A 27378-nucleotide genomic window follows, 5' to 3' on the forward strand; every position below is an offset into this window, starting at 1 on the left:
ACCTGGTTGGTTCTAAATGGGATCTGGAGGAGACCCAGCTTCTTGGAGATTTTTAAGAGGGAAATATTAACTGGACAAATGGAAGGAATGCGCACCAGAAGGAAATACAGGGTCACCCAGAATGGCAGAAACCTAGGTTTCCCAGAGTGGAAAGAGAGAGGAGACATTCAACAAACAAGTATTTATTGAGCGCCTACTATGTGCCAGGCACTGTTCTAGACCCCCCCAGAAGAAAAAACAAAAAACAAGATAGAGGCAGCAAACACAAATTCTGAGGGAGAGGAAAGGGGCAGTTGAGTAAGATGGCTAAGGGAACTGAGAAGCCTAAGGTGATGGGGGCTCTGCCTTAGGCCTCCTCTTCGGCCTCCTCACCGAAATCCTCCTCCTCTTCTGCGGTGGCATCCTGGTACTGCTGATACTCAGAGACGAGGTCGTTCATGTTGCTCTCAGCTTCGGTGAACTCCATCTCGTCCATGCCCTCGCCTGTGTACCAGTGGAGGAAGGCCTTTCGGCGGAACATGGCAGTGAACTGCTCCGAGATGCGCTTGAAGAGCTCCTGGATGGCTGTGCTATTGCCAATGAAGGTGACTGCCATCTTGAGGCCACGAGGTGGGATGTCACAGACGGCTGTCTTGACATTGTTGGGGATCCATTCCACAAAGTAGCTGCTGTTCTTGTTCTGCACGTTAAGCATCTGCTCATCGACCTCCTTCATGGACATCCGACCACGGAAGACAGCAGCCACGGTGAGGTATCGGCCGTGGCGGGGGTCACAGGCAGCCATCATGTTCTTGGCGTCGAAGACCTGCTGGGTGAGTTCCGGCACTGTGAGAGCTCGATACTGCTGGCTTCCACGGCTGGTGAGAGGGGCAAAGCCAGGCATAAAGAAATGGAGACGTGGGAAGGGGACCATGTTGACTGCCAACTTGCGGAGGTCAGCGTTGAGCTGGCCAGGGAAACGGAGGCAGGTGGTGACACCGCTCATGGTGGCTGAGACGAGGTGGTTCAGATCCCCGTAGGTTGGTGTGGTCAGCTTCAGAGTGCGGAAGCAGATATCATAGAGGGCCTCGTTGTCAATGCAATAGGTCTCATCAGTGTTCTCTACCAACTGATGGACGGAGAGGGTGGCATTGTAGGGCTCGACGACGGTGTCAGACACTTTGGGTGAAGGCACCACACTGAAGGTATTCATGATGCGATCAGGGTATTCTTCTCGGATCTTGCTGATAAGGAGAGTGCCCATTCCAGAGCCTGTGCCCCCGCCCAGTGAGTGGGTCAGCTGGAAGCCCTGCAGGCAGTCACAGCTCTCTGCCTCCTTCCGTACCACATCCAGGACAGAATCAACCAGCTCGGCGCCCTCTGTGTAGTGGCCTTTGGCCCAGTTGTTACCTGCCCCAGACTGACCTGGAATGCAGTCAGGAGAAAAGCTCAATTAACAGCATACGAAAGATACATGATGTTTCCATCTTTCAACTTTTGAAATAATTCCCTTGGATGTATCTTCTTTCTCCTTCACTGTGATATATTCTCCCCCTACTGCCCCATAATTTACCAGCAATAGTAGGCACTACCTCTACCCTCCATTAGATTTCAGAACACAGTTCTGTATTAGCACTCCAATACAACAATCATCTCCTAAACTTTTGCTGTGTCCTTGCACCCAAAGAAGTTGAACACGATGGTATATCATCTGCTAATATCATCTGTATAACTCACCAAATACAAAGTTGTCTGGTCTAAAGATCTGGCCAAAAGGACCTGAGCGAACAGAGTCCATGGTCCCAGGTTCTAGATCCACCAGGATGGCACGAGGAACATATTTGCCACCTACAGAGAATGAAGTTAAGAGCTGTGAGATCTGGCAGAAGGGAAGGTTTACAGATATACTGGAAATGGGAGACAGCAGGGACCCGAGACTTGCCATTCCAGGTCCTGCCACCAGGTGGCAGCAGACGTCTTTGGCCCCGATGGTGGTTCACTAAAGGAAACGACAGATTCACCCAAAGGGGATAAGGCGTGCCCAGAAATGGAAAGAGACCCCAGAGAAGTGGGAGACAGGGAAGGGAACGTGAGCTGCCCGGGCTCCTGCCCTTACCTGTGGCTTCATTGTAGTACACAGAGATGCGGTCCAGCTGCAGGTCGCTGTCCCCGTGGTAGGTGCCGGTGGGGTCGATGCCATGTTCATCACTGATCACCTCCCAGAACTGCCGAGCGGGAGCAACGAGACCACACCAGGTCAAGTCCCAGCCAACTATGTCCCCAACTACCATTTTATTTCATCTTTTTCTTAATCTTTTTTGAGACGGAGTCTCGCTCTGTCACCAGGCTGGAGTGCAGTGGCGCTATCTCGGCTCACTGCAACCTCTGCTTCCCGGGTTCAAGCGATTCTCCTGCCTCAGCCACCGGAGTAGCTGGAACTACAGGCGCGCACCAACACGCCCAGCTACTTTTTGTATTTTTAGTAGAGACGGGTTTCACCATGTTGGCCAGGATGGTCTAGATCTCTTGACCTTGTGATCCGCACACCTTGGCCTCCCAAAGTGCTGGGATTACAGGCGTGAGCCACTGCGCCCAGCTTCTTCTAATTTTTAAGACAGGGTCTTCCTGTTGCCCAGCCTGCAGTGCAGTGGCGCAATCACGGATGACTACAGCCTGGAACTCCCAAGCTCAACCGATCCTCCCATCTCAGCCTCTGGAGTAGCTGGGACCACAGACGCGCGCCACCACGCCCAGCTAATTTTTTTTTTTTTTTTTTTTTTGTAGAGACGTGGCATGGGGGAGGGGGTCTCGCTTTGTTGCCCAGGATGGTCTCGAACCCCTGAGCGGGAGCGATCCTAATTCGCCCGCCTCGGCCCCACATCTCCCATTTTAATTCCACACGCGCTCAGGCCGTTGTTCTAGGGCATGGCATCCCGTGTGCCTGCCACACCCTTCCCCTAGACACTCGCTCCCCCGAGAAAGCCAGTTTTCCCTGCTCTGGATATGTGCAGCGGGTCCCAAGTGCTCGGTGGGGGGGATGGAGGACGACCACACTTGGATAAGCGCCGCTCTCCTTCCCCCAAGCTGGGCACCGCCCCACCGCGCGGCGCACAAAAGGCTGGGAGTCTGAGGAAAGAGTTGCCGCCGCAGTCGACCACCCCCCCCACCCTCCACGTGACTACGGCGCACGCGCAGGTCGAGCCGCCGACAAAAGACTTCGCGCGTGGGCGGGGCCAGGGGCAAGAATTCAGCGCGCGAGGGGCGGGGCCCAAGGTAGCGCGCCCCTGCCGGCGGGCAACGCCGCATTGTCCCCGCGCGCCCACTGCGCCCCGGCCCCGCCCCGCAGGGCCCCGCCCTTCTGCTACAACGTAGCAGCCGCACTTCCTCCCGCCCCTCCCCCGCTACACTGTAACCGCGCGCAAAAAAAAAAAAAAAAATCCCCCTCGGCCTCGGAATTTTATTCCTTCGCTAGATTTCTCTCCCTTGATTTAAAGGATTCTTTCTCTCCCATTAAGTCCTGAGGGACTCATTAAAGAAAACCACACACCCCTATTTTCTCGACGTATCTGTTCACGCCCTAAAAAAGTCTCTCTTAGGGGCCATGAAAGCAAGTAAAATTAATCCCGTTCTTATTCTTCTTCCACCCAGGAACAACTACAGTACCGGCCCTCTGGGGTCGCGGGCGCGTTGGGGTCCCTGGTCTTTTGTGAAAGGTAGCGCCTAGCGCAGCCCACCCTAGCGGATCGCCCCCCCACCCTTGCGCTGGAGCTCTCTGCAGCCGCCCGACGGCCTCACCCCTTCCCGCTCCGGTTTGGCCCTAAGAACCCCGCAGGGGGGTTGGGCGGGATGCACATGGGCAAAACCTCGCCCCGCTTTGTCTGCGACCGTTTCCGCATCTCTCTCCCTGCCCGGTTCTCGGACCGTTAGAAGCCCTTTTAAGTAACATCTTATACGTCCTCGGTCTTCCCGCCCCCGAAACCCGAAGAGCCCTTTTACTAGTTTCTCCAAAATGTGCCTGCCAGAAAAATGATTCACAGCTTTCCAAAAGCAAATGCTAGCTACAATTGTTATATATATAAATGTAACAAACTTGGGAGGGGCAAAGCTTGATTAAAGATAGAGGGTGCAAATGCCCCGCAACCATTTTTTCATAACTTACCTGGATTTTTCCTTCTAAAAATAAATAAAAGAGGTGTAAAATTCTTACCTTGGCACCGATCTGGTTGCCACACTGACCAGCCTGGATGTGCACGATTTCCCTCATGGTTAAAATTTAATTTTTTTGCTCGCCTCAAGGTATGTACGGGGCAAGAAAATAAGTAATTGTTTTTCTCTGCAGGTCGCAGGCTGAAAGGTTGGAATGCGCCCCAGAGGCTGGAGCAGCGAGGTGCAAACGCGGCAGCAGGAAGGTTCTGAGAGGGAGAAAGGAGAGGGGAGGGCGCGGAGGGAAGGCAGGCTGGGCGGGGCGCGCGTGCGCCGGGGCTGGGAGGCGGGAGAATCGGCCCCGCGCGCGGTCGGGAGACAAAGCCTCATCGAGCCTGGCCCTGATTAGTCGATGCCGGTCATGTACCAGGCGTCCATTGGCCTCTGAGCCAGTGGACGAGCGCAGTCCTCTTTGGGAGTTGTAGTCCCCTATTGTTGTCCACGCTGCAAAATGAAGTGACGAATGGGTGGGTACCGGTTTGGTTTTCGTGGGGTTTTTGTTTTGTAAATGAAAAACGACCATGCGCAAGGTTCCTTTCCTCTATGCCTGAGGTTTTTGTACAAAAAGTGAGCAGTTCTCGGGGGTACCGGAATTGAGAAGTCTGGGGTTCCAGAAGTTGCGTGGTGGGGTAGACACGCCCTGAAAGCTCCCAGCTGCAGTACCTCTGGGGAAGAAAGGATTGCTTAGCTCAGCGAAAAATAGGGAGAAGTCTGGCACCGTGCTCTGCTACCCCTGGCCTTTGGTGACCCAAGGCATGAACTTCAGTAAGCTTCTGCTCCCTCAAATACTTAAAGAAGGGAATCGCCCTCTTGCTATTTCCTTGGGAATCTTAGAGTCGTTGTTTTGAAAGAGAAACAAAATTGCAGCAAGGGCTTTTCAGGATAGCGATGTTGTCTGCAGAGTATGTTCGAAGAATAAAATAGTTTAGAGAAACCGACATCGGGGATTTGTGAAACTAGAAGTCTCCTACGTGGGTGGGAGATCTGGGCCTTAGGGCAGACTTTGAAGATACCTTGGTCTTCTTGTCAAACAGGGAACTATGGAATGAGATGCCTGATAGATTTTCAGTTTTTTCAGCCTGCCTCTTTAGACATGTTAATAAAGTCAGTGGTTTTTCAATTCGCTGATTTCACTGACCAGGTGGCCGCCACTGCAACTCTGGAAGAGACCCAGTATTGAAAAACGAGAGAGGGGTAATTGATAGGGGAAAAATTGGGTGGGCTCAAGACAGAGTCCATCTGCTTCTTCCCAGAGATTTATTCACTTATTTGATAGTTGCCATGTATCCACCAAATTAGGAACTATGGTTACAAAATGATTAAGAATTAGCTCCCTGTCCTCCAGGATGTTGCAGTCTGGTGAGAAGCATACAATCAATAAAATGTGGTAACCACTCAGAAATGTAGTATCAAGTCAACGTCATTGTTAATTCACATTCGATCACACACAGATCAAAGTATTTCTTTTTTTTTCTTTTTTTTTTGTATTTTTAGTAGAGACAAGGTTTCACTGTTAGCGAGGATGGTCTCGATCTCCTCACCTCGTGATTCGCCCGCCTTTGCCTCCCAAAGTGCTGGGATTACAGGCCTGAGCCACCGCGCTGGGCAGATGAATGTATTTCTAAGTTGCCTTCCAAATGAGGGAACATCAACTTGTGTAAGCCCTCTCTACGGACTTAAAATATAATGCTTTGTTTTAGGGAAATGAAAACAGTCATTTTATGGGAGTAGAAATAACTCAAAATACACAATCAGATAACTTGTTTCAATTTGTCTCTATATTAGCTGTAGGATCCTAGGAAAGTCCTTTAACTTTGCAGGGCTTTGGCCGGGCGCGGTGGCTCACGCTTCTAATCCCAGCACTTTGGGAGGCCGAGGCGGGCGGATCACGAGGTCAGGAGATCGAGACCACGGTGAAACCCCGTCTCTACGGAAAAATACAAAAAATTAGCCAGGCGTGGTGGCGGGCGCCTGTAGTCCCAGCTACTCGGAGAGGCTGAGGCAGGAGAATGGCGTGAACCCGGGAGGCGGAGCTTGCAGTGAGCCGAGATCGCGCCACTGCACTCCAGCCTGGGTGACAGAGCAAGACTCCGTCTCAAAAAAAAAAAAAAAAACTTTGCAGGGCTTCAGCTCCTCGTTTGTAAAATCTGCTTATTTGACTGTTATGCACAGAATTGAGATAACCAACCGAAAGGACTTTATGAATTACGCAAGTGTTATAGTTACCATTTTCTTCATGTCTTATTGTGAGATAATAAAATAGGCCGGGCGCAGTGGCTCACGCCTGTAATCCCAGCACATTGGGAGGCCCAGGCGGGAGGATCACCTGAGGTCCAGAGTTTGAGACCACACTGACCAACATGGAGAAACCCCGTCTCTACTAAAAATACAAAATTAGCCGGGAGTGGTAGCGCATGCCTGTAATCCCAGCTACTCGGGAGGCTGAGACAGGAGAATTGCTTGAACCCAGAAGGCGGAGGTTGCGGTGAGTCGAGATCGCGCCATTGCACTCCAGCCTAGGCAACAAGAGCGAAAATCCGTCTCAAAAAATAAAATATTAAATGGCCCAACTTGGTGGCTTACGCCTGTAATCCCACCACTTTGAGAGGCCGAGGCGGGCGGATCACCTGAGGTCAGAAGTTCGAGACCAGCCTGACCAACATGGAGAAACCCCGTCTCTACTAAAAATACAAAAATTAGCTGGGCGTGGTGGCACATGCCTGTAATCCCAGCTACTTGGGAGGCTGAGGCAGAAGAATCGCTTGAACCCGGGAGGCAGAGGTTGCGGTAAGTCGAGATCGCGCCATTGCACTCCAGCCTGGGCAACAAGAGAGAAACTCCATCTCAAAAAATAAATAAATTAGTTAATTAAAAAATAAAAATAAATGATTTTATCATCCTTCCCTCGCCCCTCGAAAGGTGGGGACAGCCTTTAAGACACAGAGCAAACCAGTTTTCTCTGTTCGACTACAGACCTTTAGGATCTTGGATTTAAGAAAATGACCTCAAAATGTCCGTCAGAGATGTATTCCCAGGAAGAAAGATATGACTTCTACTACAAACCAAATCAAAAGGAAATTAAATTCCAATGCAACAAGGAATGAAATGCCACGCCTACGGGCTGTTCTCTAAACTGCAGCCTCCAGCCACGACTGCAACCCGCAACCCACTCATTTCTCATGAGTCAGCGGACACCATGTCTGGGAGGACCGAGGAAAGGCGCTCTGGCCGTACCAGACACGTCGGACGTCTATGACACAGCCCCTCTATCCGTTGCCGGCAGCTGGCGCCAGACTCTCTGGTCGCGGTTTGGAACTCTGCGCGGGAAGTGGGTGGTGGGCGGGCAAGCGGTAGTGGGTTGTCCCTTGGAGCTGCCCAATCGACGTGCATTATTCTGTTGGCGCACGGCTGCCTTCAATTACCGTCTCATTACCTGATCTCAGCAGCCTGGGAGACACCACCCATTTGAGCTGTAAGGAGGGCGGGGCTTTGGGTGTGCCTCCGCTCGACTGGCTGCGGCTTTGAAAGACAGCGGCAGGAGCCAATCAGCAAATCGGCTCTTTTTCGGCACACGCAGTCGCTCCACCCGGGTCGCGACCGTTACTGGTGGCGCGCGCGGAGACTTAAAGTAGGTGAGTTCTAGGGGCCTGGCCCACGGCTCCCAGGGAGCCATCTTGGTAACCCCCGGAAGGCGGGAGGGGCGTGCCTTGGGTGCGACTGGGCGGAGGTGACTTGGAATTTCGCTTCTCGGATTGTAATAACTTATCCTTACCTGGCGCCCCGCTCCGAGTTTAGGTATGAAGACACAGGGAGACGTTGGGCCACAAGGGAACCCACTGAGGTGGGGACCAAAGATGGTGGCTCTTTGAATTGGAGCCAAGCGTGGTGGGCACCCGCTGAGTTGGCCTGTCATGAAGACAGAGTTGACACTTTATTCATGGGGCATTCTACTTTCCCTACCTGTCAATAGTTTCCCTCTAGAGTGGCATATTTTCAGGTGAATTCCATTTATGCTATTTTCTTTCCATCTCATTTGTTCCTTCATCAGTAGGCTCGGTGATGAGCCTTCCCGAGGGCAGGGTTGATTTCATGTTTGGTTCACAGATGTATGCCGAATACTTCAAACAGCACTAGGTATACCATAACCATTGAATGAATATGATGGACCCTAGGGGAAAGACACAGTTCCCCTAATCGAGTCCTGGAGGTGAGTGTGAAGGCAGAAATGGAAAGTAATGGTTACAATATAGCGAGAGATCTTAGAGTAAGCACAAGTCCATTGACCACTGTGGAACAGGCGGGATACAACAGGAACACCAGAAAGCAGGGAAGACGCCAGGAAAGGGTTATGCTGAGAAAGTGACATTTGAGGCCGGGTGCAGTGGCTCACTGCTGTAATCCCAACACTTTGGGAGGCCAAGGTGGGCGGTTCACCTGAGGTCAGGAGCTCGAGACCGTGGTGAAACCCTGTCTCTACTAAAAATTAGCCAGGCGTGATGCCGGGCGCCTGTAATCCCAGCTGCTGAGGGAGGCTGAGGCAGGAGAATCACTTGAAGCTGGGAGGCAGAGGTTGCAGTGAGCCAAGATAGCACCACTGCACTCCAGCCTGGACGACAGAGCGAGATTCCATCTTAAAAAAAAAAAAAAGAAAAGAAAAGAAAGAAAGTGACATTTGAGCTTTGAATCATAGGTAGAAGTTGGACCAGAAAGCTAGGTGGGAAAAAGCCAAGGAATTGGTCTAAGGCGTGAAGATGTGGGGGGACAAGAACAGTGTGTTTGAAGACTGGGGAAAATGTCTGGCTGAACCATAGGCTTTTGCGGGTGAGGGGCAGGCGTTACAAGATGTGAAGTTCAGATCATGGAGGGTCTCGCTAAGGAGTTCAGATTTTATTCTGTGGACACGAAAAACCATCAGAAGATTTTAGAGGAGAGACATTATCTGGGTGATTTGGGGCAAGTCTTAACCTTATATATGCTTATATACGTTTCAAGGAGATCTGAAAATCTTAACCCAGCTATGTTGCAGTTTCTTTATCTGAAGAAATGGAAGATAATAATGCCTACTTTACAAGGTTCTTGTGAAGATTAAATGAGTCAGAGTCAATATAAAGTAATTAGAACAGTGCTTGACGCATAGGAAGCTTCTATATATGTCATCTTTTGTTATCATTTTTTGCAGTTGCACCTGATCATACTGAGGTGGTCTGGTAAAGTATAAAAAGCATGGGCTAAAAAAGAAAGAAAAACAACCGGGCGCAGTGGCGCACACCTGTAATCCCAGCACTTTGGGAGGCCAAGGTGGGCGGATCACCTGAGGTCAAGAGTTCGAGTCCACCCTGGCCGATATGGCAAAACCCCATCTCTTCTAAAAATATAAAAATTAGCCAGGCATGGTGGCAGGTGCCTGTAATCTCAGCTACTCGGGAGGCTGAGGTGAGAGAATTGCTTGAAACCCAGGAGGCAGAGGTTGCCGTGCGCCCAAGATCTTACCACTGCACTCCGGCCTTGGGAGCAGAATGAGACTCCATCACAAAAAAAAAAAAAAAAAATTTTAAGTGCTTCAGAAGGTTAACAACAGAAAGATTGGTGGAAAGAGAAGCATCAACGTTCATAATGATCCAGTTTACCCCCTAGTTTTCAATCTGATAACTCTGATGCTGTTTGTGTGAACCAATGATGAGGATAATTGATAATGTGTATCCTTCCCAGATCATGGAGGACACCCAGGCTATTGACTGGGATGTTGAAGAAGAGGAGGAGACAGAGCAATCCAGTGAATCCTTGAGGTGTAACGTGGAGCCAGTAGGGCGGCTACATATCTTTAGTGGTGCCCACGGACCAGAAAAAGGTCAGAGGGTATTGGATGTTTAAGTATTGATATAGGTCTTTTATTTTTGGGGGAAGGTATTTGGAGGGTTGCAAGAAGCTTATGTATGTTTCAAGGAGATGTGAATTTTTTTTTTTTCATGAATGGAAGAGATGGGGCCAATTGAGTTGATTGTTGCAGACTACTACCCTGGACTCACTGGAAGTGATTTTACTTTGATAAAAGAAGATTAAGAGATTGAAATGAAGCTGGGTGCAGTGACTCACACCTGTAATTCCAGTGCTTTGAGAGGCCAAGGCAGAAGGATCACTTGAGACTAGGAGTTAGAGACCAGCCTGGGTAGCATAGCAAGACCCTGTCTCTACAAAAAATTTAAAAATTAGCCAGGTGTGGTGGTTCATTTCACATTTGTAGTCCCACCTACTTGGGAGGTTGAGCCAGGATGATCGCTTGAACCCAGGAGTTCAAGATTGCACTGATTGCCGGGCGCGGTAGCTCACGCTTGTAATCCCAGCACTTTGGGAGGCCGAGGCGGGTGGATCACGAGGTCAGGAGATCGAGACCACAGTGAAACCCCGTCTCTACCAAAAATACAAAAAATTAGCCGGGCGTGGTGGCGGGCGCCTGTAGTCCCAGCTACTCGGAGAGGCTGAGGCAGGAGAATGGCGTGAACCCGGGAGGCGGAGCTTGCAGTGAGCCGAGATTGCGCCACTGCACTCCAGCCTGGGCGACAGAGCAAGACTCCGTCTCAAAAAAATTGCACTGATCTATGATCATGCCACTGCATTCTAGCCTGGGTGACAGAATGAGACCCTGTCTCAAAAAAAAAAAAAAAAAATCAAATAAAATCCAATTGTGTGCTCTGGAGATGGATGGTAGTGATGATTGCACAACAATGTGAATGCACTTAATGCCACTGAACTGTACACTTAAAATTATTAAGGTGATACATTTTGTGTTATGTGTATTTTATAACAGTAAAAAAACATCCATTGTGAATGGATGGGGTATCGCATATACTCTTTCAGTGCCTAGATGTCCTAGGGCCTTTTATTTTTCTAATGCATATGGAGACCTTGAGTGAGTAGTAGAGTACCTAATAGGCACTTTTTCCTGATGACAGGCCAGGACTCTGACCTTGGAGCTTACCTACCTCTCTAATTCTTAGATTTCCCACTACACCTCGGGAAGAATGTGGTAGGCCGAATGCCTGACTGCTCTGTGGCCCTGCCCTTTCCATCTATCTCCAAACAACATGCAGAGATTGAAATCTTAGCCTGGGACAAGGCACCTGTCCTTCGAGACTGTGGGAGCCTTAATGGTACTCAAATCCTGAGACCTCCTAAGGTTTTGAGCCCTGGGGTGAGTCACCGTCTGAGGGACCAGGAATTGATTCTCTTTGCTGACTTGCTCTGCCAATACCATCGCCTGGATGTCTCTCTGCCCTTTGTCTCCCGGGGCCCTCTGACAGTAGAAGAGACACCCAGGGTACAGGGAGGAACTCAACCCCAGAAGCTTCTGTTGGCTGAGGACTCGGAGGAGGAAGTAGGTAAGTTTGTACATTGGCAGGGAGAATGAGGAGACAGGAATAATGAGTGTACAATTGTTAACTTATTCCTTTCTGTTCTTGACAGATTTTCTTTCTGAAAGGCGTGTGGTAAAAAAATCAAGGACCACATCTTCCTCTGTGATAATTCCAGAGAGGTGAGTGCCAAAGAGTCAGACATCTGAGTCTTCAAAATGGGGAAGAACCAGGGGCTGGAGGATCAATCTCTAAAAGAGATGATTATCGTGAGAGTTGGGGCTGGGGAACCATACATATTCATTCACTCAGCTGAATTTTTATGGAGCACATCTGATGTGCCAAGTGGAAAACAAATTGGAAACAGAAGAAGAAATATGCTACCTCGTGTCTCCCCTCAAGGAGCTCACAGTTGAGTTGGGGTATCCCTTCCAGGGAAATAAATTCTATAGACTCTCTTTTCTTCCCTTCACAGTGATGAAGAGGGTCATTCCCCTGTCCTGGGCAGCCTTGGACCGCCTTTTGCCTTCAATTTGAACAGTGACACAGATGCGGAAGAAGGTCAGCAACCAGCCACAGAGGAGGCCTCCTCAGCTGCCAGAAGAGGTGCCATTATAGAGGCAGAGCAGTCTGAAGCTGAAGTTGTAACTGAAATCCAGCTTGAAAAGGATCAGCCTTTAGTGAAGGAGGGGGACGATGACACAAAAGTCAAGAGGGGTGCAGGGAATGGAGTGGTTCCAGCTGGGGTGATTCTGGAGAGGAGCCAACCTCCTGAAGAGGACAGTGACACAGATATGGATGATGACAGCAGGCCTCCTGGAAGGCCAGCTGAGGTCCATTTGGAAAGGGCTCAGCCTTTTGGCTTCATCGACAGCGACACTGATGCGGAAGAAGAGGGGATCCCAGCAACCCCAGTTGTCATTCCTATGAAGAAAAGGAAGATCTTCCATGGAGTTGGTACAAGGGGTCCTGAAGCACCAGGCCTGGCCCATCTGCAGGAGAGCCAGGCTGGTAGTGATACAGATGTGGAGGAAGACAAGGACAAGGCCCCACAGGCTGTCCCTCTGGAGAAAAGCCAAGCTTCCATGGTTATCAACAGTGATACAGATGATGAGGAAGAAGTCTCAGCAGCACTGACTTTGGCACGTCTGAAAGAGAGCCAGCCTGCTATATGGAACAGAGATGCAGAAGAGGACATGGCCCAACGTGTGGTCCTTCTGCAGCAAAGCCAAACCACCACTGAGAGAGACAGTGACACAGATGTGGAAGAGGAAGAGCTCCCAGTGGAAAATAAAGAAGCTGTCCTCAAGGGTCACACAAAGATTAGAGCCCTTGTTAGAGCACATTCAGAAAAGGACCAACCTCCTTTTGGGGACCGTGATGACAGTGTGGAAGCAGATAAGAGCTCACCTGGGATCTACCTGGAGAGAAGCCAAGCCTCCACCACAGTGGACATCAACACACAAGTGGAGGAGGAAGTCCCGCCAGGGTCAGCCATTGTACATATAAAGAAACATCAGGTGTCTGTGGAGGGGACAAATCAAACAGATGTGAAAGCAGTTGGAGGACCAGCAAAGCTGCTTGCGGTATCTCTAGAGGAAGCCTGGCCTCTGCATGGGGACTGTGAAACAGATGCGGAGGAGGGCACCTCCTTAGCAGCCTCAGCAGTTGCAGATGTAAGAAAGAGCCAGCTTCCAGCAGAAGGGGATGCTGGGGCACAGTGGGCTGCAGCTGTTCTTAAGCAGGAGAGAGCTCATGAGGTGGGGGCCCAGGGTGGGCCACCTGTGGCACAAGTGGAGCGGGACCTCCCTATCTCAAGACAGAACCTCACAGATGTGGTGGTGGACACAGACACTCCAGGGGAATCCACCCAGCCACAGAGAGAGGGAGCCCAGGTCCCCACAGGAAGGGAGAGAGAACAACATGTAGGTGGGACCAAGGACTCTGAAGACAACTGTGGTGGTAAGTGCTGGCCTTCCTTCCTTGACCTCTGAAATCAACCAGGGTTCTAACAGTTGGGGTTAGGGAGAGAAAGGTAGAGATTATTTAAGGAGTTTAGTGTCAGGTATGATTTTTGTTTTAAACTATCTATCTTATATTCCTCCCCTACCAGATTCTGAAGATCTGGACCTACAGGCTACCCAATGCTTTCTGGAGAATCAGGGCCTGGAAGGTGAGGACTTCTGTGTTATTTGAATCCTGTACCAGTGGGAGCTGGGAGATTAGACTGGTGGTCCTTGAAGGGTAAAGGCTAGTGTGAGTAGGGTAGGAGACCAGGAATGGGACCCTGCAGTAGTATGGAGGAGATGAACTTAGGCCATCTTTTCCTGTACAGCAGTCCAGAGCATGGAGGATGAACCTACCCAGGCCTTCATGTTGACTCCACCCCAAGAGCTTGGCCCTTCCCATTGCAGCTTCCAGACAACAGGTACAAGAAACTCTTCCCTCCTCTGTGTCCCCAATTTTGCATTCTTTTTTTTTTTTCCTCTGTCACTCAGGCTGGAGTGCAGTGGCGCAGTCTCGGCTCACTGTAACCTCCGCCTCCCAGGCGGTTTCTGTTCCTTCAGCTTCCCAGGTAGCTGGAATTACAGCCGCCCATGACCATGCCTGGCTAATTTTTTGTATTTTTAGTAGAGATGGTTTCACCATGTTGGCCAGGCTGGTCTCAAACTCCCAACCTCAAGTGATCCGCCTGCCTCAGCCTCCCAAAATGCTGGGATTGCAGGCGTAAGCCACTGCGCCCAGCCTGCGTTCTTTCTTGATTTGCCTTCCTACATGTTTCTTCCATACTCTGATTACAATCAGCCCTCTGTGTATGCGAGTTTGCTTCCGTGAATTCAACCAGCTGCAGATTGAAAATATTTAGGGACTGGCCTGGGCAACAGAGAGAGACCTGGTCTCCAAAGAAATGAAAAAATTAGCCCAGCATAGTAGTGAGCACCTGTAGTCCCAGTTACATGGGAGGCCACGATGGGAGGATCAGTTGAGCCCAGCCTGGGCAATAGCTGTTCCCTCAAACCCCACCCCCAATGTCTCTTAAAAAAAAACACACACACTATTGCAGCACTATTCACAATAGGCAAGATATGAAATCAAACTAAATGTCCATCAACAGATGAATGGATAAAGAAAAGGTAGGCCGGGGTCGGGCACAGTGGCTCACGCCTTTAATCCCAACACTTTGGGAGGCCAAGGCAGGCAGATCACCTGAGATCGGGAGTTTGAGACCAGCCTAACCAACATGGAGAAACCCCGTCTCTACTAAAAATACAAAATTAGCCGGGTGTGGTAGTGCATGCCTGTAATCCCAGCTACTCAGGAGGCTGAGTCAGGAGAATCCCTTGAACCCGGGAGGCGGAGGTTGCAGTGAGCTGAGATCGTGCCATCGCACTCCAGCCTGGGCAACAAGAGTAAAACTCTGTCTCAAAAAACAAAAGAAAGAAAAGAAAATGTAGGCCGGGCACAGTGCCTCATGCCTGTAATCTCAGCACTTTGGGAAGCTGAAGTGGGCGGATCACATGAGGTCAGGAGTTTGAGACCAGCCTGGCCAACACGGTGAAACCCTGTCTCTACTAAAAATACAAAAATTAGCTGGGCATGGTGGCAGGTGCCTGTAGTCCCAGCTACTCGGGAGACTGAAGCAGGAGACTCATTTGAACCCCAGAGACAGAGGTTGCAGTGAGCCAAGATCACACCACTGCACTCCAACGTGGGCGATAGAATGAGACTTCATCTCTAATAAAAAGGAAAAGAAAATGTGTATATAGGCTGGGTGCAGTGGCTCAAAATGCAAAAATTAGCTGGGCATGGTGGCATGCACCTGTAGTCTTAGCTACTCGGGAGGCTGAGATGGGAGGATTGCTGGAGCCTAAGACGCAGAGGTTGCAGTGAGCTGAGATCATGCCACTGCACTCCAAACTGGGCAACAGAGCAAGACTCAATCTAAAAAAAAAAGAAAATGTGTATATATACACAATGGAACAGTATTCAGCCACAAAAGAGAATGAAATCCTGTCATCCGCAGCAACATGGATGAACCCTGAGGACATTATGTTAAGTGAAATAAGTCGGCACAGAAAGGCAAATATTGCATGCTCACTCATGTGGGAGCTAAAAACATGGATCTCATGGAAGTAGAGAGTAGAATGGTGGTTACCAAAGGCTGGGAAGGGTAGAGGGACAGAATGCATAAAGAGGTTGGTTAATGGATACAAAAATCCAGTCAGATTGAATGAATAAATTCTAGTGTTCAGTTCCACAGTAGGGTTACTATAGTTAATAATTTATTGTGTGTTTCAAAATAGCTAGAAGAGCCGGGCGCGGTGGCTCACGCTTGTAATCCCAGCACTTTGGGAGGCCGAGGCGGGCGGATCCCGAGGTCGGGAGATCGAGACCACGGTGAAACCCCGTCTCTACTAAAAATACAAAAAATTAGCCGGGCGTGGTGGCGGGCGCCTGTAGTCCCAACTACTCGGAGAGGCTGAGGCAGGAGAATGGCGTGAACCCGGGAGGCGGAGCTTGCAGTGAGCTGAGATCGCGCCACTGCACTCCAGCCTGGGTGACAGAGCGAGACTCCGTCTCAAAAAAAAAAAAAAAAAAAAAATAGCTAGAAGAGATTTGGTATGTTTCCAATACAAAGAAATGATAAATGTTTGAGATAGTGGATATCCCAATTATCTTGGTTTTATCATTGTACATTGTATGCATGAGTCAAAATAGCACAGGTACCCCATAAATATGTACAATTATTATGTGTCAATGAAAAAAAAGAAAACGTGGTGTATATACACAGTGGAATACTATTCAGCCTTTAAAAAGAAGGAAATTCCAGCCAAGCATGGTAGCTCACACCTGTAATCCCAGCACTTTGGCAGGCCAAGGTAGGCGGATCACTTGAGTCCAAGAGTTCAAGACCAAACCCCATCTCTACAACAAATACAAAAAATTAGCCGGGCACTTTGGCACATCCCGTAGTCTCAGCTACTCGGGAGGCTGAGGTGGGAGGATCTCCTGAGCCCAGCAGTTGGAAGTTGCAGTGAGCCAACATCATGCCATTGCACTCCAGCCTGCGTGACAGAGTGAAACTCTGTCTCAAAAAGAGGGAGAGAGACTATTCAGGGAACTCTCTTATTAGGCTATGATGTTTTTCTTTCTTTCTTTCTTTTTTTGAGACAGGGTCTCTGTCACTCAGGCTGGAGTGCAGTGGTATGATGAGAGACTATTCAGGGAACTCACATTAGGCTATGATGTTTTTCTTTTTCTCTTGTTTTTTTTTTTTTTGAGGCAGAGTCTCTGTCACTCAGGCTGAAGTGCAGTGGTATGATCACAGCTCACTACAGTCTTGACCTTTGGGGTTCAAGTAGTTCTCCTACCTCAGCCTCCCAGGTAGCTGAGACTACAGGACTACAGGTCCCCGCCCCCACACCCGACTAATTTTTTTGTATTTTTTTTAGAGATGGGGTTTTGCCATGTTGTCCAGGCTAGTCTCAAACTCCTGGCCTCAAGCAGTCCTCATGTCTTGGCCTCCCAAAGTGCTGGGATTACATGTCTGAGCCACCAGGCCTGCCCAAGGCTATGACCTTTTTGAGACAAACATTAAATGTTATAACTACCACGCTTATTCCCAGCTTTCCTTTAATAACCTGTTCAGATTTATTATTCATGAGTTTATCTAAATCCTTTCTCATCATATTTATTATGTCAACCTGTACTTCCCTTTCCCTCCTCCTCTCCCCCTTCTCTCTCTCTCTCCCCCTCTCCCTCTCTCTTCCTTCCTCCCCTTCCAGGTACCCTAGATGAACCATGGGAGGTCCTGGCTACACAGCCATTCTGTCTGAGAGAGTCTGAGGACTCTGAGACCCAGCCTTTTGACACCCACCTTGAGGCCTACGGACCTTGCCTGTCTCCACCTAGGGCAATACCAGGAGACCAACATCCAGAGAGCCCAGTTCACACAGAGCCAATGGGGATTCAAGGCAGAGGGAGGCAGACTGTGGATAAAGTCATGGGTATACCAAAAGAAACAGCAGAGAGGGTGGGCCCTGAGAGAGGGCCATTGGAGAGAGAAACTGAGAAACTGCTACCAGAAAGACAGACAGATGTGACAGGAGAGGAAGAATTAACCAAGGGGATACAGGACAGAGAACAAAAACAGTTGTTAGCTAGAGACACCCAGAGACAAGAATCTGACAAAAATGGGGGAAGTGCAAGTCCTGAAAGAGATAGGGAGAGTTTGAAGGTAGAAATTGAGACATCTGAGGAAACACAAGAGAAACAAGTACAGAAGCAGACCCTTCCAAGCAAAGCATTTGAGAGAGAAGTAGAGAGACCAGTAGCAGACAGAGAGTGCGAGCCAGCTGAGTTAGAAGAGAAGGTGCCCAAAGTGATCCTGGAGAGAGACACACAGAGAGGGGAGACAGAGGGAGGGAGCCAGGACCAGAAAGGGCAGGCCTCCAGCCCAACACCAGAGCCTGGGGTGGGGGCGGGGGACCTTCCGGGACCTATCTCAGCCCCCGTACCTTCTGGGAACCAGTCAGGTGGAAGGGGATCCCCAGTGAGCCCCAGGAGGCATCAGAAAGGTAAGTGAAGGCAGAGGGGAACCCAAGGTGATACACAGGCCTCGTGATAATCAACCCCTGGGCAACCAGCCGCTTGGAACTCAGCCACCTTTGTGCTTACTTTCTGTCTAGGCCTCCTGAATTGCAAGATGCCACCTGCTGAGAAGGCTTCCAGGATCAGAGCTGCTGAGAAGGCTTCCAGCGTAAGAGCTACTTTTTCTACCTCCTATTCCACGAGTCATCTCTATATCCTCTCCAATGCTCTTTCGCCTAGCCTCACTTTAATCTATTCCTTTCTCATTATTCAGTTTCTTCCATTTTTGTCACTCCTTGATTGGCTTCTATTCCTTTATCCTCGGCACCCATTGTTTTCCATATGTTTCCCAAGTTGTATCTCCTACCTGACTCAAAAGAAACACCCTTCGTGTTTCTTCTTTCTTTGCCCAGCCATCGTTTTCATTACCATCATCCATGTGTGGAGAACACTATAGTAGCATTATGGAGACAGGTCCTTGGGAAAAAGGTAGCTTCCCAGGTAGATCCCAGTCTAATGGAGGAGAGATCATAGACAGAAAGGAAAATCCATTGAGCATATTTTTTGTTTTTGTTTTTGTTCTTTTTTGACACAGAGTCTGTCTCTGTCACCCAGGCTGGAGTGTGCAGTGGCGTGATCTCGGCTCACTGTAACCTCCGTCTCTCGGGTTCAAACAATTCTCCTGCCGCAGCCTCCCAAGTAGCTGGGACTACAGGCGCGTGTCACCCGGCTAATTTTTGTGTGGTTTTTTTTTTTTTTTGGGACAGAGTCTTACTCTGTCACCCAGGCTGGAGTGCAGTGGCGTGATCTTGGCTCACTGCAACCTCTGCCTCCCGAGTTCAAGCGATTCTTCTCCCTCAGCTTCCCAGGTAGCTGTGACTACAGGTGCCCGCCAACACACCCGGCTAATTTTTTTTTTTTTTTTTGAGACGGAGTCTTGCTCTGTCCCCCAGGCTGGAGTGCAGTGGCACCATCTCGGCTCACTGCAAGCTCCACCTCCCGAGTTCACGCCATTCTCCTGCCTCAGCCTCCCAAGTAGCTGGGACTACAGGCGCCCACCACCACGCCCAGCTAACTTTTTGTATTTTTTAGTAGAGACGGGGTTTCACTGTGTTAGCCAGGATGGTCTCGATCTCCTGACCTTGTGATCCACCCGCCTCGGCCTCCCAAAGTGCTGAGATTACAGGCGTGAGCCACTGTGCCCGGCCTTTTTTTGTGTGTATTTTTAGTAGAGACGGGGTTTCACTATATTGGCCAGGCTGGTCTTTAACTCCTGACCTCGTGATCCGCCCGCCTCGGCCTCCCAAAGTGCTGGGATTATAGCCATGAGCCACCACGCCCAGTGGAAATCTAGTAAGCCTATCTAACCATAAACGAGTATCAAGAACAGTATCCAAGTTCTATCTCTTTTCTCCTCCTCCTCCCCCTCACTTGCTTCTGTTTCTCCCTAGGGCGATCAGGAATCTCCAGATGCTTGTCTGCCTCCTACAGTGCCTGAAGCTCCAGCCCCACCCCAAAAGCCCCTTAACTCTCAGAGCCAGAAACATCTTGCACCTCAGCCCCTTCTTTCTCCCCTTTTACCTTCTATCCAGCCAACCGTTCGTAAGACCAGGCAATATGGGAGTCAGGAAGCTCCAGAGACTCGCTTGTCCTCAGAGCTGGAGCCTTTCCACCCAAAGCCTAAAATCATAACTCGGAAGTCCTCCAGGATGACACCCTTTCCAGCTACCTCTGCTGCCCCTGAGCCCCACCCTTCCACCTCCACAGCCCAGCCAGTCACTCCCAAGCCCACATCTCAGGCCACTAGGAGCAGGACAAATAGGTCCTCTGTCAAGACCCCTGAACCAGTTGTCCCCACAGCCCCTGAGCTCCAGCCTTCCACCTCCACAGACCAGTCTGTCACCTCTGAGCCCACATCTCAGGCTACTAGGGGAAGAAAAAATAGATCCTCTGTCAAGACCCCTGAAACAGTTGTCCCCACAGCCCCTAAGCTCCAGCCTTCCACCTCCACAGACCGACTTGCCACCCCCAAGCCCACATCTCGGTCCACTAGGAGCAGGACAAATATGTCCTCTGTCAAGACCCCTGAAACAGCTGTCCCCACAGCCCCTGAGCTCCAGCCTTCCACCTCCACAGACCAACCTGTCACCCCTAAGCCCACATCTCGGACCACTAGGAGCAGGACAAATATGTCCTCTGTGAAAATCCCTGAATCAACTGTCCCTATAGCCCCTGAGCTCCCGCCTTCCACCTCCACAGAGCAGCCTGTCACCCCTGAGCCCACATCTCAGGCTACTACGGGAAGAAAAAATAGGTCCTCTGTCAAGACCCCTGAAACAGTTGTCCCCACAGCCCCTAAGCTCCAGCCTTCCACCTCCACAGAGCAGCCTGTCACCCCTGAGCCCACATCTCAGGCTACTACGGGAAGAAAAAATAGGTCCTCTGTCAAGACCCCTGAAACAGTTGTCCCCACAGCCCCTAAGCTCCAGCCTTCCACCTCCACAGACCAGCCTATCACTCCTGAGCCCATATCTCAGGCTACTAGGGGAAGAAAAAATAGGTCCTCTGTCAAGACCCCTGAAACAGTTGTCCCCACAGCCCCTAAGCTCCAGCCTTCCACCTCCACAGACCAGCCTATCACTCCTGAGCCCACATCTCAGGCTACTAGGGGAAGAAAAAACAGATCCTCTGTCAAGACCCCTGAAACAGTTGTCCCCACAGCCCCTAAGCTCCAGCCTTCCACTTCCACAGACCAACCTGTCACTCCTGAGCCCACATCTCAGGCCACCAGGGGCAGGACAAATAGGTCCTCTGTCAAGACCCCTGAAACAGTTGTCCCCACAGCCCCTGAGCTCCAGCCTTCCACCTCCACAGACCATCTTGTTATCCCTGAGCCCACATCTCAGGCTACTAGGGGAAGAACAGATAGATCCTCTGTCAAGACTCCTGAAACAATTGTCCCCACAGCCCCTGAGCTCCAGGCTTCTGCCTCCACAGACCAGCCTGTCACCTCCAAGCCCACATCTCGGACCACTAGGGGAAGAAAAAATCAGTCCTCTGTCAAGACCCCTGAAACAGTTGTGCCCACAGCCCCTGAGCTCCAGCCTTCCACCTCCACAGACCGACCTGTCACCTCTGAGCCCACATCTCAGGCCACTAGGGGCAGGACAAATAGGTCCTCTGTCAAGACCCCTGAATCAATTGTCCCTATAGCCCCTAAGCTTCAGCCTTCTACCTCCAGAAACCAGCTTGTCACCCCTGAGCCCACATCTCGGGCCACTAGGGGCAGGACAAATAGGTCCTTTGTCAAGACTCCTGAACCAGTTGTCCCCACAGCCCCTGAGCCCCATCCTACCACCTCCACAGACCAGCCTGTCACCCCCAAGCTCACATCTAGGGCCACTAGGAGAAGGACAAATAGGTCCTCTGTCAAGACTCCCAAACCAGTTGAACCAGCAGCCTCTGATCTTGAGCCTTTTACTCCCACAGACCAGCCTGTCATCCCTGAGGCCATAGCTCAGGGTGGTCAGAGCAAAACACTGAGGTCTTCCACAGTAAGAGCTATGCCAGTTCCTACCACCCCTGAATTCCAATCTCCTGTCACCACAGACCAGCCTATTTCCCCTGAGCCTATTCCTCAACTCAGTTGCATCAAGAGGCAGAGAGCCACGGGGAATCCTGGCTCCCTCGCAGCTCCCATTGACCATAAGCCTTGCTCTGCACCCTTGGAACCTAAATCCTGGGCCTCAAGGAACCAAAGATGGGAAGCAGTGAGAGCAGCTGAATCCCTTACAGCCATTCCTGAGCCTGCCTCTCCCCAGCTTCTTGAGACACCAACTCATGCCTCCCAGATCCAAAAAGTGGAACCAACAGGTAGATCTAGGTTCACCCCGGAGCTCCAGCCTAAGGCCTCTCAAAGCCGCAAGAGGTCTTTAGCTACCATGGATTCACCACTACATCAGAAACCGCCCCAAAGATGGGAAGTCTCCCAGAAGACAGTGATTATCAAGGAAGAGGAAGAAGATACTGCAGAGAAGCCAGGGAAGGAAGAGGTGAGGAGAGGGTTGGGAACACAAAGCTGGGAAAAATGACTTCAGGGCTCTGAAACTCCCACCAAGATTTTTCTCTATCTCAGGATGTCGTGACTTCAAAACCAGGCAAGAGAAAGAGAGACCAGGCAGAGGAGGAGCCCAACAGAATACCAAGCCGCAGCCTCCGACGGACCAAACTTAACCAAGAATCAACAGCCCCCAAAGTAAGAGACAAAGGCATGGGACTTTGTGTGAGACAGAGATGAGGGGAGGATGCAAGGAGACCTAGAGGATTGTAAAGATGGGTGCTGATGGCATGGGTTGCCATGACCACCTCAGGTCAACTCTTCCACAGGTGCTCTTCACAGGAGTGGTGGATGCTCGGGGAGAGCGGGCTGTGCTGGCACTGGGGGGAAGTCTGGCTTGTTCAGCGGCAGAGGCTTCCCACCTGGTCACTGATCGCATCCGCAGGACAGTCAAGTTCCTGTGTGCCGTGGGGCGGGGAATCCCCATTCTCTCCCTGGACTGGCTGCATCAGGTGAGAGGCCAAGGGTTGATGACAGACCAATATAGTGGCAAGACTGCTCACATAGTGCCCTAGAAGGTGGTGGAAGGGAAGAGGCGTTACAGGAAGACGAGCATTAGTGAGCCAGAAGCCTGAATTGATTTAAAAGACATTTTGTGTGGCCGGGCGCGGTGGCTCACGCTTGTAATCCCAGCACTTTGGGAGGCCGAGGCGGGCGGATCATGAGGTCAGGAGATCGAGACCACGGTGAAACCCCGCCTCTACTAAAAAATACAAAAAATTATCCGGGCGTGGTGGTGGGCGCCTGTAGTCCCAGCTGCTTGGAGAGGCTGAGGCAGGAGAATGGTGTGAACCCGGGAGGCGGAGTTTGCAGTGAGCCGAGGTTGCACCACTGCACTCCAGCCTGGGCGACAGAGCGAGACTCCGTCTCAAAAAAAAAAAAAAAAAAAAAGACATTTTGTGAGCTCTCTCTAAATGCGAGGCAGCAGAGCTGAGTGAGGGACCGGGCTGAGCTTTGATGCTGACTACTGCCATCCTTAGTCCCGCAAGGCTGGTTTTTTCTTACCCCCGGATGAATATGTGGTGACCGACCCTGAGCAAGAGAAGAACTTTGGCTTTAGCCTTCAAGACGCACTGAGCCGGGCTCGGGAACGAAGGCTGCTAGAGGTGAGAGGCTATCTTTTGACCTGTGCTTCAGCCCTCCCTCCAGTGCTTCCCAACCTACAATACCATCTCCATCATTTCTTTCTCTTAGGGCTATGAGATCTATGTGACCCCTGGAGTCCAGCCACCACCACCTCAGATGGGAGAGATCATTAGCTGCTGTGGAGGCACATACCTACCCAGCATGCCTCGGTCCTATAAGGTATGCTTAGGATGTTCTGGGTCTGGGTGAGGTGGCAGTGGCAGTTAAAGAGGTGGCTGGAATGGCAAAGATTGGAAGGAAAAAATGGAGGTACAGAAAGGAATATAGAGTAATGAGAGGGTGGGGGAAAAGACCTATGGTATAGAAAGGGATAGGAATGAGGGGACAGATCTGCTGATACCCCCATATAACAATCACTGAGATTCAGCAGCTTAATTTAGATTATGCTACATTTGCACCATCCATCTATCCTTTTTTTCCTTTGATTTTTTTTTTTTTTTTTTTGAGACAGAGTCTCACTCTGTCGCCCAGGCTGGAGTACAGTGGCACGATCTCGGCTCACTACAATCTCCGCCTCCTGGGTTCACGCCATTCTCCTGCCTCAGCCTCCCTAGTAGCTGGGACTACAGGCGCCCGCCACCACGCCCGGCTAATTTTTTTGTATTTTTAGTAGAGACAGGGTTTCACTGTGTTAGCCAGGATGGTCTTGATCTCCTGACCTCGTGATCCGCCCACCTCGGCCTCTCAAAGTACTGGGATTACAGGTATAAGCCACCGTGCCCAGCTTTTTCCTTTGATTTTCTTTGCTGAAGTATTTTATTTCTTTTTATTTTTCTTTATTCTTTCTTTTTTTCCTTTCTCTTTCTTTGCTGAAATATTTTAAAGCAAACTGCCAATATTATATTATTTCTTCCTACATACTTAAATATATATCTCTAAGAATAAATATGTACATTTTATTTCATAATCACAATGCCATCATTGATCCTAAACAAAATTAACAGTAGTTTATTGGTCATTTGCTCACACTCCATTAATAAAATTTCTCCCGTTGTCTGAAAAATCTCTCTATACAGTTGTTCAAATCAGGATTCAAATAAGGTCCACATACTGCCACACCTATTATCCTCTTAATTCTCTTTACTGTAGAGCATCCTTTAACCCACCCAGCTTTTTTTATGCCATCGATTTCCTGCAGAAACTGGGTCACTTGTCCTTTAGAATGTTCCTCAGTCTGGAATTTTGGGTTTGCCTCGTTGTATCATTATCTTGTTCCTCTGTATTCCATATTTCCTGGAAACTGCAGATAATTGTAAAAGTTTAAATAAATTCAGGTTCGTCTTTCTAGCAAGAGTTTTGTTTTTTTTTTTTTGACAGAGTCTCGCTCTGTCGCCAGGCTGGAGTACAGTGGAGCAGTCTTGGCTCACTGCAACCTCCATCTCCCGGGTTCAAGCGATTCTCCTGCCTCAACCTCCCGAGTAGCTGGGACTATAGGCGCACACCACCACGCCCAGCTAATTTTTGTATTTTCAGTAGAGATGGGGTTTCACCACATTGGCCAGGATGGTCTCGATCTCTTGATCTCGTGATCCACCCACCTCGGCCTCCCAAAGTGCTGGGATTATAGGCGTGAGCCACTGTGCCTGGCCTCTAGCAAGAGTATTTCTTTTTTTTTTTTTTTTCTTTTGAGATGGACTCTTGCACTATCGCCCAGGCTGGAGTGCAGTGGTGTGATCTTGGCTCACTGCAAGCTCCACCTCCTGGGTTTTCACACCATTCTCCTGCCCCAGCCTCCCGAGTAGCTGGGACCACAGGCACCCGCCACCACGCCCGGCTAATTTTTTTTTGTTGTCGTATTTTTAGTAGAGACAGGGTTTCACTGAGGTCTCGATCTCCTGACCTCGTGATCCACCCGCCTCAGCCTCCCAAAGTTGCTGGGTAATTACAGGCATGAGCCACCGCGCCCAGCCTAGCAAGAGTATTTCATAGACAGTATGCAGTGTGCTTCACTTGGCTTCATATTAGGAGGTATTATTTTAGTGATGCTAAGACTGGTTAGTGGGTCCTGAACCCATTTCTAGGATTCTTTTTCACCTGATTTTGTCTTTGCTCTGTCTTCCCCAGCCTCAGAGAGTTGTGATCACATGCCCTCAGGACTTCCCTCGTTGTTCTGTTCCACTGCGGGTTGGGCTGCCGCTCCTGTCGCCTGAGTTCCTGCTGACTGGAGTGCTGAAGCAGGAAGCCAAGCCAGAGGCCTTTGTCCTTTACCCTTTGGAGATGTCATCCACCTGAGAACTCCACTACCCTTTTCCCTCCCAGACCACGAATTAGAAGATATGTGGAAGAAAGAACTCAGGTCGTTAGAAAGGATTGGGGTATATTGATACAACTTGTCCTGGAACATGGGTGGGACCAGAAATCTTTATGAATAAATGAAAAGATAAGGGATTTGGAAGCCACAGGTTTTTTGTTTGTTTGTTTTTTTAATGGCCATTTTATTTTATTTGTATTTATAGTTTTTTATTTGTATAGATTTAGGGGATACAAGATTTCTTACATGCATGTATTAAATGGCCATTTTAAAATTAGCTAGTTTCATGCTCAGATGTCATAAGTGGCAGCTATCTTTAGCCAGACTGTTGCAGTTATTGCTCGACGCCACTCGTGTCCTACCTCCTATTTGGAAACCATCTCTATTGTTTTCTTACTGAGATTCTTATTTTGGGGTCAGGAACTTGAAGGGATGCTTGGAGTGAGTAGATCTGAGGGTCCAGTTATGGAGTGCTACTAAAACATTTTCTTCTCTCCTGGCCTCTGGAAGCATCTTTAGCTTTGACTTTGGGCAAGTCTCTGTACTTTTCTGGCCAGCTTTTCCAGGATTTATAAAATTAGAGCTTCGGCTTAACCTCTGTGATAAATAAATATTCACTCTGTGCCTTATGGTGTAGTGTAGTTTTTTAAAATGTCTAGGTCTCAAGACACAGACTTAAAAAAAAAGTCATAGACTTGTATTTAATTCATCATTATCTTCTATTTAGGACAATTTATATAACGTTTCTTAAGGTTTTTTTTTTTTCCTTGAGACAGGGTCTCATCTCTGTCACCTAGGCTGGAGTGCAGTGGCACCATCTCGGCTCACTGCAACCTCCACCTCCCAGTTCAAGCAATACTCCCACCTCAGCCTCCTGAGTAGCTACGACTGCAGGCACACACCACCATGCCTGGCTAATTTTTTTTTTATTGTTTAGTAGAGACGGGGCTCTACTAAATTTTTGTATTTTTGGTAGAGATGAGGTTTTGTCATGTTGCCCAGGCTGATCTCTAACTTCTGACCTCAAGTGATCCACCCACCTCAGCCTCCCAAGTAACTGGGATTGCAGGCACATGCCACCACGCCCGGCTAATTTTTGTATTTTTAGTAGAGACAGAGTTTCACCATGTTGGCCAGGCTGGTCTCAAACTCCTGACCTCAGGTGATCCACCTGTCTTGACTTCCCAAAGTGCTGGGATTACAGGCATGAGCCACCCTGACTGGCTTTTTTTTTTCTGAGACGGAGTCTCGCTCTGTCGCCCAGGCTGGAGTGCAGTGGCGCAATCTCAGCTCACTGCAAGCTCCGCCTCCTGAGTTCACGCCATTCTCCTGCCTCAGCCTCTCCGAGTAGCTGGGTCTACAGGCGCCCGCCACCACGCCCATCTAATTTTTTGTATTTTTTAGTAGAGACGGGGTTTCACCGTGGTCTCGATCTCCTGACCTCGTGATCCGCCCGCCTCGGCCTCCCAAAGTGCTGGGATTACAAGCGTGAGCCACCGCGCCGGGCCGCCAAATTTAAATTTTAAAAGTTAGTTGATTACAAGGATGTGGAGAAATTAGAATCCTTATACATTGCTGGTAGGAATGTTAGATGGTTCAGCCTGTGCGGTAAACAGTTTGATGGTTCCTCAAAAAGTTAAACATATGGATGGGCACAGTGGCTCACACATGTAATCCCAGCACTTTGGAGGCCAAGACGGGCAGATCACTTGAGCTCAGGAGTTCACGGCCAGCCGGGCAAC

At 49.8% G+C, this 27378-nt stretch overlaps 2 protein-coding genes across 41 annotated transcripts; one reads left to right on the top strand and one right to left on the bottom strand.

Moving 5' to 3' along the window:
• Positions 1-166: 166 nt before the first annotated feature.
• Positions 167-4571, bottom strand: TUBB (tubulin beta class I). 21 transcript variants are annotated; one of them, XM_055262915.2, is made up of 6 exons: positions 4187-4463; positions 2096-2204; positions 1717-1827; positions 1178-1404; positions 727-1033; positions 167-627 (listed from the first exon to the last, which is right to left on the bottom strand). In XM_055262915.2, exons 1-6 carry the CDS (start codon positions 4241-4243, stop codon positions 347-349), a joined length of 1092 nt encoding a protein of 363 aa, XP_055118890.1. In that variant the 5' UTR covers positions 4244-4463; the 3' UTR covers positions 167-346. The 21 variants fall into 21 exon arrangements, with proteins under 21 accessions (XP_055118890.1, XP_055118883.1, XP_055118899.1 ...); XM_055262908.2 differs by having other exon boundaries at positions 167-1306; positions 1379-1404; XM_055262924.2 differs by lacking the exon at positions 727-1033 and having other exon boundaries at positions 167-466; positions 1325-1404.
• Positions 4572-4725: 154 nt separating this feature from the next.
• On the top strand, positions 4726-26265 carry MDC1 (mediator of DNA damage checkpoint 1). 20 transcript variants are annotated; one of them, XM_063632587.1, is made up of 16 exons: positions 7552-7814; positions 8287-8389; positions 9892-10030; positions 11178-11558; positions 11644-11713; positions 12007-13493; positions 13645-13704; positions 13867-13959; positions 17318-18109; positions 18221-18291; positions 19574-22174; positions 22258-22377; positions 22509-22691; positions 23220-23345; positions 23434-23544; positions 25450-26265. In XM_063632587.1, exons 3-16 carry the CDS (start codon positions 9895-9897, stop codon positions 25615-25617), a joined length of 6399 nt encoding a protein of 2132 aa, XP_063488657.1. In that variant the 5' UTR covers positions 7552-7814; positions 8287-8389; positions 9892-9894; the 3' UTR covers positions 25618-26265. The 20 variants fall into 20 exon arrangements, with proteins under 20 accessions (XP_063488663.1, XP_063488657.1, XP_055119348.2 ...); XM_055263375.2 differs by lacking the exons at positions 7552-7814; positions 8287-8389 and adding exons at positions 7822-7977; positions 9362-9480; XM_055263373.2 differs by lacking the exon at positions 8287-8389.
• Positions 26266-27378: the final 1113 nt, after the last annotated feature.

This window comes from Symphalangus syndactylus, chromosome 23 (genome assembly GCF_028878055.3).
Source record: "Symphalangus syndactylus isolate Jambi chromosome 23, NHGRI_mSymSyn1-v2.1_pri, whole genome shotgun sequence".
Taxonomy (NCBI): domain Eukaryota; kingdom Metazoa; phylum Chordata; class Mammalia; order Primates; family Hylobatidae; genus Symphalangus; species Symphalangus syndactylus.